Source organism: Centropristis striata, chromosome 10 (genome assembly GCF_030273125.1).
Source record: "Centropristis striata isolate RG_2023a ecotype Rhode Island chromosome 10, C.striata_1.0, whole genome shotgun sequence".
Classification (NCBI taxonomy): domain Eukaryota; kingdom Metazoa; phylum Chordata; class Actinopteri; order Perciformes; family Serranidae; genus Centropristis; species Centropristis striata.
Window position 1 is genome coordinate 27,705,963 of NC_081526.1, and position 12,352 is coordinate 27,718,314.

At 42.0% G+C, this 12,352-nt stretch overlaps 1 protein-coding gene across 1 annotated transcript in view; it reads left to right on the forward strand.

The window, feature by feature from the left end:
- Positions 1 to 415: 415 nt before the first annotated feature.
- wnt6b (wingless-type MMTV integration site family, member 6b) overlaps positions 416 to 12,352 on the forward strand; it is a 31,488-nt gene continuing 19,551 nt past the window's right edge. The window contains exon 1 of the mRNA XM_059343362.1: positions 416 to 1,155. Within this exon, the coding sequence (XP_059199345.1) occupies positions 1,076 to 1,155 (80 nt within the window). The 5' untranslated portion in view covers positions 416 to 1,075. The remainder of the gene's footprint in view (positions 1,156 to 12,352) is intronic.

The window sequence follows — 12,352 nt, forward strand, 5'->3', positions numbered from 1 at the left end:
GCAGAGAATAATGTCATCCTTTTAGTTTTAGCCAAAGAAAAGAAAAGACAAGACACCCACCCAGATGACTTCAGAACGTGCCAGTCTGTTGGCACAGATATCAGAAAGGTACCACCACACCTGTGCTGACATCACCTCATTCCATAAGCTCTGATTTCTGGTCCACCGTAAACGCACTGTGTGACAGGTCTCTCTCTCTCTCTCTCTCTCTCTCTCTCTCTCTCTCTCTCTCTCTCTCTCTCTGTGTGTGTGTGTGTGTGTGTGTGTGTTTACCCCCTCTCTGCTCTCAGTCGGGACCTCCTAAAACTAATTGCAGTCTCTTTCTCTCTCTCCTTTTTCCTGAGTGACAGCGAGGATTTCGCTTCGCCCGGAGCGACGTCACACCAAGGTGGAAGAAGAAGAAGAGCGCATTTTTTCCTCCTTTTATCATCCAAAGAAAACACATCGACAGACTGTGGCACACAGACGCCTCTACCTGCAGCCGGTGCGCACCGACAATTACTGCACCAAGTTCACCAGTGCGTCACTTCACAGCGCGCAGAGAACCACCACCATCCAGCAGAACCAAAAAGACTTGTTTGAATTCACTCTAAGGGCAGCGGTGCTATTCTTCTCCTTTAATATCACTTCATTGTTTTAAATTCACCCTTAAGAGTGGCGAGACTGCGAGTGTCCTCACTACCACCGCGCGCTGTTTCGCAGTCAGAGAGGACTTCACCGCTTGGAGTCACTTCTCCTTCCTTTTTGAAAGCATGTAATGTGCTGCGACAGATAGAGCAGAACGACAATGAAGAGGTTAACCACACCTTTGAAAGCGGACATCTCTCCAGTAGCCTCTTGACCAACTTTGTTGCGCATTAAGATGCGCCCCACAGAAGAGGAGTTGGATGAGGAACTTTTTGCGCTCTTGTTGACAGATAATTTCCAGTGAGCTTTTTTTTTTTTTTGCTGCTACCGTCAGAAAACAAGGACCTCCTATGTATTTAAGAAATAATCCAACTCGGTGTTGGCTGAGCTCGTCAGTACTTTAAACTTTTGCTGGGGGAATCTCCTCGAGGATTTGCTTGCGTTCACCATGACGGTTCGTCTATCACGGATCCAACTGGCCCTGTTCTTTATCTTGCTGTGTCCGGTCAATATCATCGGACTGTGGTGGTAAGTGCACTCTATTTACCACGTGTTTTGTGTTTCTCTGTCTCGCGTCAACCTGATATTTAAATGGTATCACCTGACGATTTGATTTATGCGCACAAACACGGGGCGTAATCATGTTTTCTATATTTATCCACAGACAGCACCATCACTCAGCATTAGCTTACCGGCTTTTCACCTAAATACTCAGGATAGCATGAGAGAGCTGTCTGACTGTCTCGTGGAGGCTGGTCCAAAGACAGATATGATCATCATATTATCATTGCATGTTGGCAAGATGGGAAAAATAAATCTAGTTAATAAATGACAATAAAATAAAATAATAATAAAAAAAATATTCACACTTAATTCTAGAGCTAAAACAATGAAAAGAATTCACCCCCAAGTTAGAATATGTCTAAGTGAGACTGGGTAATATGGGTCCTCAGGGTGAAGGACAAATAGACAGAGAAACAGGGTGGTGAGAGAGGTGTCTGCTGTGCATTGCCTGCAGTGATACATGGAGGAGAGAGGACAGGGAGTTTGGTGGAGGTGTGTGTGTGTGTGTGTGTGTGTGTGTGTGTGTAGTGGGGGTTCAGGAGTCAGGAATGTCAGGTGGCCCTCTAGGCGCAGTGGATATGTCATCATAAAACAATCCATATAGGCTCAACTCTGCAAGGTGTGTGACAGTCGGACAGACAGACAGACAGACAGACAGACCCTGCAGATCTGCTGATAACATATTTTCTCTCCATGTGGGTCTCTGTCTGTCTGTCTGTCTACGTAGTACACTTTCACTGTCTTGTGTTCAGTGTTTCATTAGACAACATCCAATATTTCTGACTGTGCTCCCCTCTCTCTCTTTTAGACACACACACACACACACACACACACACACTTCTGCAAAGTCTTCGGCAGTGTTTGAATGTGAAGCTTTGTGAATGTTTTCTCCCAGCGAATCCTCCCACTGTTCATTCACAGCCCAGTCAAGGTCAATGTGGGTAGTAGTGTCACAGCGGCTGTGTGAGTCCTTGTATGACTGGCAGATGGACTGGCAGCTTCAGAGGACGTGTCTCTGAATTTTTCCATTATTCTGTCCCTTCATATGTGATAACTATAGATGTGAGGTAAACGCAGGTAGGGGATTTATTAGAATCACAGAGAATTACCATTGTTAGGAAAAAGTTAGAATAGTTTCCGTCATGATATCTACAGAATTTATTGGATATGGAACGGAAAAAATGACCCACTCCCCATTGCCACAGTTAGATTACTGATTTGATATCAGGACTCTTGTCCTGTTGTAAATGTGGGGTTACAGTGTGCACAGATGGACCATTAAGTGGTCAGAGCACTCCCGTTAAAAAGCATCTGAGGTGTCAATGAGTAAGAAAGTGCAGTTTACATGTATAAACTATGTGCACCCACACTCGTGTTCTCCAGATGATTCCCCAAAGATCTGCATCCACACTTAGATGCCTGACTGACTCAAAATCTCTTCTTTGTCCTTTTTTTGTTGGCAAACTGCAAGAGTGCATCAAAGCCAACATCTGTTAAGTTAAAGGACAGACACAGTCTCAACTGGGTGAACCCCACCCTGTCCACACTCTCATCATTATTGTTAGTGTGCCTTCATAACAAACTCATCATTTGTTCTCTGTTACATTATTATTCAGTTGCACTGAAGCTTGTAACAGTAATTGGATTTTGGCTTAAAAATGCTACATGTTGATCATGGAGACAGAAACTCTGAGGCCTGTTTAATGATTGCAAAGTTGTCTGACAAAATCAACATCTGAGTGACAGCGTGTGTAACGCATGATCGGTAATATTGCCGTTTAAAATCTAAGATCACAGATCATTTTATGATTGTTTTCCAATAGCTCATTTATACCTGTCCACACTAACTTGAATTTGGCATATATTGGATAGCAGTTGGCTGAAGACATTGTCATTTTGTTGTGGGTGAATATTGTCATTTTATAGTGTAAATTAATGGCTAACAAGCTGCCGCTGAGCAGCAGCTCTCACTTGGTTTGGCAAGTATACCAGCAAAGAGAGACAGTGGGGAAAAACTGCTTGTAGAACCAGATTTTTCACATCTTACTCAGTTAATTAAGGGTTTATTTCGACCAAACCAGAGTTGGTGATTGTAGACTAACCAAGACTTATTTGGTGAGATTTTATTTTCTTTCCATCCAGTTTGAGTGTGTTTTATGATGAGTTAACAAGGCAATTAAGCTGGTTGTAGTTCTGTGGAAGTTGTATTTTTTAGTTTAATAGGGGAAATAGGAAGAATAAGAATATTTTCTTTAAAAAAAAAGTGAGTTTATTTTGCTTATTTATTAGTGTAAAAAAGCTTCCCAGAGATGGTCAGTTACCAGGTGTGAAAAATGCTGCCTCAGTATGGATGGAGGGCTGATTATCGACAAAGACAAGTCACTTTTAGCCAGAGGCGTGCTGGCCTGTAGCTGAACTGTGCTGTGACCCAGCTGTGGAGGGAGAGAGGAAAAACAATGTCCCTACAGGGGTCAGTCATTTACATTGCCTTCAAACTCCAAATCTTGCAAAATCTTCTACCAGGGCTGATTTGATGAAAGATGAATCATAAAAGAGTCCATGATCAAAATGCTCATACAAAGCTACAATTTGAACAAAGTGAATTTGGCCCTACACAGTGTCAACACTGAACATCAGATAAGCAATCACTAATTTTCAAATTTGTTACACTGTTTCAATTCAATTAAAACCTTGTTTCATTGCAGACCTGCAGGCAGCGCATTCATCACTCAGCCCCTTCTTGCTCCGCTCTCGCTCTGTTTATCAGACCACAATTGAGACAAAAACTTGCACACCATACTAGCTCCCAGCCAGTACGAGGCTTTGCAGGGAGAAGAGCACTGCTAGCAGTCACAGCAGGCTGGTGGCAAATAGCAATGCAGGGTCTAAACAGCAAAACAAAGTTTGCTGATCTGGGGCAGAGTCAGGTTGATCCCGGATCAGACCTCCCTGCTGGGGTTTACGCTGGCTGAATTGAAATTGTTACGATGGCTACCTTAAGTTTATTGCTTTCTGCCCTCCTCAGTGAAGTCTCCTCGCGGCAACAAGTGGATATTGATGTACAATTTGAATGACAACGTTATGAAGGATAATTTGTTTTCACATCCCATGAGCCCTGTTCCAAATCTGTTGTGTACTCCATTGTAAGACATAAAAGACAAAGAATAAAACAAACAATGCAACTGAATTTGTGAAGCTAGATTTGTAAGAAACTCTAAGTAAGTTGCTCTCTGTAACGTGTTCATGTCAGCGTTGTACTGGCAGCACACTGGACAGGACTCAGGACAGACATTTTAAATTAAGCTGTCGTGGATTAAGGGAATCAACACTAAGAAATCAGTGACTTCCTTTTTATCCCTACTGACATACGTTGTCATCTTCTTTCACTCACTCACTTGTTCTCTGACTCACTCGCACAGACTTTCGTGCGCATGCATTCATGCACACACACACACACACACACACACACACACACACACACACAGTGGTTGACTGTGGTGCAGCTAGGGTGAAGCCACACCTGTGGGTTCCTCCCCTGTCTGCCAGGACAATGATGCTCTCTGTTGAAAGCTGCTGGACATACCATCAATACATCTCTCTTTCTCTGACTCACGCCCGCTCCTCTTCAGCGTCTCTGTATGTCTTTAGCCATACTTGTCTTTTGAAGGAAAATACCTATCACGCAGATAGCTTGTCGCTGAAGGAAAAGAGAGAGAGCTGCAGTGATAGACGGAGAGTGGGAGAGATGAAATGCGGGGAGATAGCTGTCCTTTCAGAGCCTCTGCTGATTAGAGCACTCTAATCATTTGGCCTGAGAGCAGAGAGCACAGCTCAGAGACTCAGAGGGGTGAGGAATGCCTTTGCTCTCTTATACTGGTTTTGACTACAGTACTTAGCGGGGCCAACTCCGCTCAATGTGTGTGTGTGTGTGTGTGTGTGTGTGTCACAGCCCCAGTTTGGCGGACGGCCCGCCTGGAGTGTGCCACAGGCCCACAGGTGCACACACACTGCATTCAGCCTTCTCCTTTGTGTGTTTATGTGTGTGTCAGTCCATATACATCTCCCACCAGTGGATCTTGGTTAATCTGTTTAACATGCACTCAGAGATGTACCAATGCGCTCATTCAGTCATGCAGTTATGGGAAAATATATGCACATCCACACACACACACACACACACACACACACACACACTAACACACAGACTCTATAGTCAAAACCGCCATCATCACCAGAGGAGAGTTTCATTGTAACAGATCTTATCTTGTCCACTCCACTCCTGGTCTGAAAAGCTAGATGTCTAATCAGGACCAGGGAGATGAGTACAGATAAAGATTAAATGACGATGTGGGTTTGGCATCAGGGAGAGAACTGAATTAAATGTGTTTATGTGTGTGTGGGGATATGCGTGTGTCTGTGCGCGCTTTTGTGCATGTATACTTTTTTGGGGTCTTTTCTGGGAATTTAAATATGTTCCAGTGTCAGAAATATATAGGGTAGAGGGTAAAATGGTCCAAGAAATGCTTAAATGCATCTGGAAGTCGATGAAGAGGGGTAAAAACTGTTCTCACAGTTTGGGGGTTGGCAGTGATACAGGTTTTGATGCCTTTCGGATTTAGTAGGAGTTACTGTTTTGAGTCCTTTCTGATTCTGTTCATGTTATTGTTCAATGTTACCAGTTTGATCATAGTTTTCTGAGTTGCACTTCCTTGTCACACTGCCACTTTGACAAGTTAATCACTTCTTACTAAGACTGAAATTGTTAATGTATTTTTGCTGGACCATCACAGTACAGGGGTTCTGCAGCTGTGTGCAGAATATACGGAACATAGATTGATGCACGTATTGCAGGACCTACAACCTGACTGGGGAATGAGTCAGTCACACTTTGGCTAGCGCAAATGAAACATCAACCCACCCTGGAAGACCCATCTGTGGGTTCCTGGTCAGCTAAAACAGCAAGAGAGAAAGAGTTGTGTATGAGCAGTGGTGGGAGTTACAAATGGTGTTACTTTTGGCAACGAGACTTTGAATTTAAATATGTTTGTTGCTCCATTACTTACGTGAAAAGAGCAGACAACTTAGTGGGCCCTACCACTACTGCAACGTTAGGCTGACGGTAACATGAGCTGCTTTCAGAAATAGAAATATGGACATTATTTTTCCCTCTTCTAGATCAAGGATAAGAATAAAGTGGTAATGTAAGTAAAGGTGCAAAACCTTTATCCACATCAAAGGTTAGCAATTCTATTCTTCAGAAGCACCTTGCAAAACAACACACTACCATGAAGCTAACCGCTTCAGATGATCCAGAACACGGCGGCGTGCCTGGTCTACAACCAGCCAAAAAGGTCACATGTCACACCGCTGCTCATCGAGCTCCACTGGCTACCTGCTGCAGCCCGCATCAAATTCTAATCTCTAATGCTGGCCTACAAAGTTGTCTCCGGTACTGCACCTACTCACCTGAACACCCTGATTCAGACATATGCTACCTCACGACCGTTGCGCTCTTCCAATGAACGGCGCCTGGCTCTGCCCCCCGTTGGTCCAAGACAATCCAGACTCTTTGCATTTCTTGTTCCCCGCTGGTGGAACACACTACCAGTTCCAACCAGAGCAGGGGCGTCCCTCTCTACCTTTAAAAAACTCCTGAAGACCCAGCTCTTCAGAGAGCATCTTCTCTCCTAGCACCACACGATAATTCTACTCCTTAAAGAATTGTCACTAGCACTTATTGATGCACTAATAGCTCTTATCGCACTATATCTTGATTGTTTACTTTTTTTCTTCCTGTAAGTCGCTTTGGATAAAAGCGTCTGCTAAATGACTAAATGTAAATGTAAAATGAAGCTATAGCTGCTAAGTACCCCGATGCTAATGCTGACAGCAAAGCTAGTCGCAAGGGATGGGAGTTTGGAAGAAACCTGCCAACTCCAACATCTATAACGTTAACAATCAATTATCTTGTATTCGCTATTCATACATGGGTAAAATAAAAGATATTCGATAGTACTGTTCAAAAGCCAGATGGTTTTTTTTGATAGGACGAAAACAGACGCCCTGTCGATCGTTGAACTAAATCAAGTGAGAATAATCTGTAAAGATAACGTCAAGGAGTTCAGTGTTTAATGTTTTAGCCCCTGAAGAGACATGACGTTAGTTTTCACAGTAATGTTGCATATTTAAATGTGTTTTGTGTTTAAATAAGTTTTGGATAAAATTAAACTCAGTAATTCATGCTAGCAAGGTTTGATACAATAAGCTAGTTTTGTTCAAATTAATACTCTTGTATTTCTTTGTGTTTTATAATTGTTATTGCAACTTTCAGTTTTCAAACTGTAGCTTTATCCAACTTAATTCTCAGCTCATTGGCTTATTGACGTACGGCCACAGAACTGAATGCTCGGCGTGTTTCAGTTCAGTGATATTGATACGCAGTCAGAAATAAAATTAAAATTAAAAAATACACAGATCAATTAAAAATGTCCACATAATCGACCAAATTCTTAACGACGATTAATCGATCATTGACTAATTATTCCCATCCATACTAGTCGAAAGAAAGAAGCTAACGCTGACCATGTGGCAGTTGCCTCTGATACTCCGTCCAGACAGCCAAGGCTTGCCTTTTACCTGCGCCTGTTTGCCACACAGTAAGCCGGGAAGAACTAAACAGATTGCCAGGTTAATTGTAGAAGACACAAGTTGAAAAGTTTAAAAAATATTGTGTTTTGTTGTTCCAATACCTTCATCATATTGATAATGGGGCCGATGTAGAATTTGACTGTCTTGTCCCACATTGTGGCAAAAATGACTTCAAACATGGGTTAGTGTGATGATTAGGGTTAATGCATAACCCACAAGTGCTGAGTGCTTGGATAAGGAAAAAGCATCGTTTCTCCCTTGGTTATAGTGAGAATAGTAAGCCAAAGTAGCCAGTGCTAAAATATCCTTTATCAGTCTTTTACAATTGCAGTACTTTCCCACAAATGTCTTACAGTGAAAAAGACAACACATATAATGCATGCTGCTCCTGTCAGTTACATTTGCCTCTCTAGCTGTCCATGTGGTACAAAAAGCACCTCCATATAAACTTGGCATTAAAGCTCTGTTCTCCATATTTACACATCCACACACCTTTCCAACCATTACTTTTCATCTGTATACTGTATATCCTTTCTTTGACAGATTCTTTCTTTTGGCTGTCAGAGCTGTTGGGTGTGCCACTGTACCAAGTTGGTAGAGCAACACAAACTCTGAATGTTTTTCTTTTGTGAAATTGGTTTGGTAGTGTTGGTTTCCTCTTGGTCACACTTTATTGTGACTATTTAAATTGGGCGCATTACAAAGTATGAGTGCTGGAACATTTTATTGAGGCAAACATTGTTTTCAACCCTGTTTTACATCAGCAAAAACAACATGATCAAACATGTCTGAAAGTGATCAGCATGTTCCAGACTGCAGGGTCAGGAAAACAGGAAAGTCATTACTGAGGGCACACAGACCCTCCACACTATCCTTGCAACATTGCATTTGTAACATTTATTTTTCTTCTTTGTTTGGGACACCAGACAAATTTTACATGTGTTTTGATTTTCATCTCCATTTCTTTATCACTTTATCATTGCTTTATCTCTTTGTAACTCATTCTTATCTTACACTGAACCCCCGCCACTATCTCTCTTTCTATCTCTAGACACCTTCGCTTTGGCTGCCTCTCTTTGACCCTTTTTCTTTTTCTCTCTCACTCTGGCGTCTCAGACTAGCGCTTGTCGTGACTTTCTTCATCTCCAGCATACTTGAGGGATTAAGGAGGGATGAAATTCACTCAATCGTGGGCGGAGTGAAAAAAAAGAAGGGCCCCGTACAGTACAGCACTTTATTTATGGTGCCGTGAGATCCTTAATGAAACCTGAGGTCGCTCTGAGCACCAATGTTTAATCTCTTTCTGGCCCACCTCTGGGCCAGCAAACACTGAATAAGGCATCTATTTCGAAGATTTTTTTTGCCCCAACTTTTTGCCCCAACTGTACTGAAAGACCGAAACAAATGTAAAAACATATCACTGATATGATATTTAGAACGCACAAGCATCTACAAGGTAAAGGTTTGAATGGACCGATTGTTAACTTGTCCCAGTTGGTAGCATGGGTAGCTCTGCTATCAGTGCTTTTAATTTGGGTATTTGTGTTGCTTTGTCTTCTTTTATCACTGTATGACTCTTCACTGTATGACCCCCCATCTCTGTTTTGATACTTTATCATCATGAAGAGCTATTCATGCAAGAAGATGTTTCCTTAAAGCTCCTGATAATATCAACGACTGCACGTCCTAAATGGTGTTTTGCAGCGAGTTATCTGTTCAAGTCAAGAGATGTATCATAATTGACAGCGGCACTTTGCATGAAGAGGATCTGATTACTCTCTGGCTTTGTAGTTCCCTTCTCCAAGTGCACTTTTATCTCAGGGCTGCCTGCACAGTAGTGAATTTGTCTGCTAGGATGAATGTGCATGTGGGTATATGCAGGATTTTGCGTGCAAATTGCATTGGTCTCTATCTATGCATCCACCTGAAGCATCATATTCTGTGTTTGAGCTTTAAGAGGGTCACTTTTTCATCTTCATGTAATGCAGTTGATCTTATGAGGCTGCAAGAGTCCATATATCAAGATCTGTTGTCTTATGTCTTTGGTAATGTCCACTGAGCACTGTGCAGACGCATAAACCAAGCTCTGAGCACACAACTCTGCTTATCCTCGCACCTACCACATGCACTTTTTGGAGTCTATAATGAGGTATTCCCATATCCTATTCAACCTCGCAGGGATGCACACTTTTATGTACTGATCTCCAAACAAGGGCAAGAATGCTGGGCCCTTTCTGTCATCCTATTATCCAATTATGGCACCCCATTTTTGGGTATATAGCCAGCAATGCGCTTTTCCACCTCAGTTCACTCCACTTTCCGATTCAGACTGCATTCCCATTCTCCTCCCGTCATTCCCTGTTTCTAAACTTTATATTGAAGATGGTCCAATAAGGATTATCAAACCAAAATGAAGGATGATTTCATCCCACTGTGCCAAAAAGGTTTTATAATTTTGTTTCGCAGCACCTACTTGAATCCACACACATCTGTGTTAATGGTTGAAATTCATGAAACCCTGACACTCAACTTAAACAAGGGTCAGCTTTGTAATTAGCATCAAACACGTCCTGCTGTTGCTCATGTATGCTCTGTCTTTCTGCATTGTTTCTAGTATCCCCTTGTAACCGCTGTGCAGCTGCTCAGTCTCAGGAAATATTATGAACTAAATATAATAATATAATATAATACGGAACATGAAGCAACTACAAGGATCATTCATTTTGTGTTGATTTTGGCTGACTCTTTGGACAACAGCAGTAGTGTTTCTCTGAGCATCACTGCCAGGGAGTGAGTGAGAGAAAGACACAAATTATTTTTAATTCAAATATTTTCAATGTTTAAACGAAATAGACATATTATACCTGTGTAGGAGGAAGAGGGTCAATTCAGGGTCTGTTTTGAATCCTTTCAAATCCCACAATCCTCTCTATCTGTTGAATGAGCAATCAAGATTGAGTCATGTTATTGCCTGTGATCTATTTTTATAGTTTTTCAGTCAATTTGTTCCCTGGCCTACTGCTTACACAGATAAGACTGTATGTAAGAGAAATCCTTATACTTAAAGGTCACACCACTGCTCATCCAGCTCCACTGGCTACTTGTTGCAGCCTGCATCAAATTCAAATCTCTAATGCTGCCCTACAAAGCTGTCTCCGATACTGCACCTACTTACCTGAACGCCCTGATTCAGACATATGCTACCTCACGACTGTTGCGCTCTTCCAATGACCGGCGCCTGGCTCTGCCATCCATTGGTTCAAAGCAATCCAAAGTCTTTTTGTCTGTTGTTCCCCGTTGCTGGAACCACCAGTTCCTACCAGAGCAGGGGCATCCCTCTCTACCTTTAAAAACCTCCTGAGAGCATTCAGAGAGCATCTTCTCTCCTAGCACCTCTCCACAATTCTACTCCTTAAAGAACTGTCACTATAGCTGCACTAACAGCTCTTATTGCACTATACCTTGATTGTTTCCCTTTTTTCTGTAAGTCGCTTTGGATAAAAGTGTCTGATAAATGACTAAATGTAAATGTCTACTATGACTATATAGTATGTGATCTCCAGGACTTATCTCCAGTGCCAGAACAGTATCAGAGTATTGGAACAGAAAAGTGCACACATAGAAAGAAAAAAAAATCTAATTAATGTTTCTTTATACAATCAGTTTTTGACTCAATGCTAAATTGCTGTTTTCTTCCACCAGACGCAGCCTGTATTTATCTGTTTCACAAGTCCACTTTGCAGCATTTGCTTTTGTGGCGACAGAGATCATAAGGAAACTTTTCTCTTGTCAAAGCCCTCTCACTGTCTCTGTCTTTGCTTCCAGGAATCCATCTAAACTTCATCCAGTACATTCACTAGTTTTACAACTCTACACCTCCCATTGTAAAAACCAGGCTGGCTATTGTGAGCTGCTGACAGAGCTGGCTTCCCAGTGCTGACCCTGGCACGTGTACATGCACAGGCCCAGACACACACACACACACACACATACACAAGCCTGAACAAGAGAACACAAATGATTTTTTTCTCACATCTGTAAAAATCTACACATACTGTATAGAAATGTACTTGCTTGTGCCTTTTCTTTTTCTCTCTGTATGACACACACACACACACACACACAGCCTGATTGCAGTGGGCATATAATGAGTGGTTGTTGAGAGGGAGTGTGCGTTGCTAAGTATTGTACCTGAACCTGCTAATTAACACATACAGACTGTCTGTATGATTTCACTTGAGGAGAACACACACACACACACTCTTGCACACACTGTACCCACAAAACACCTGTATTGAAAATGTTTCCATAGCAATGTTGTCAATACACTCTCAATAAATATAGAAGGAATGCAGCAGTGTGTTTGTGTAGACAGTGCATGCATGCTGTGATGCATGCATTTGTGCATGCATGCATATGTGCCAATGCTCTTATTATCTTTTGCTATAATTTCCACATTATACAGCAGATTTTATGGCTCATACTTTAGAATTAGAGACTTTACTCCCCCTAA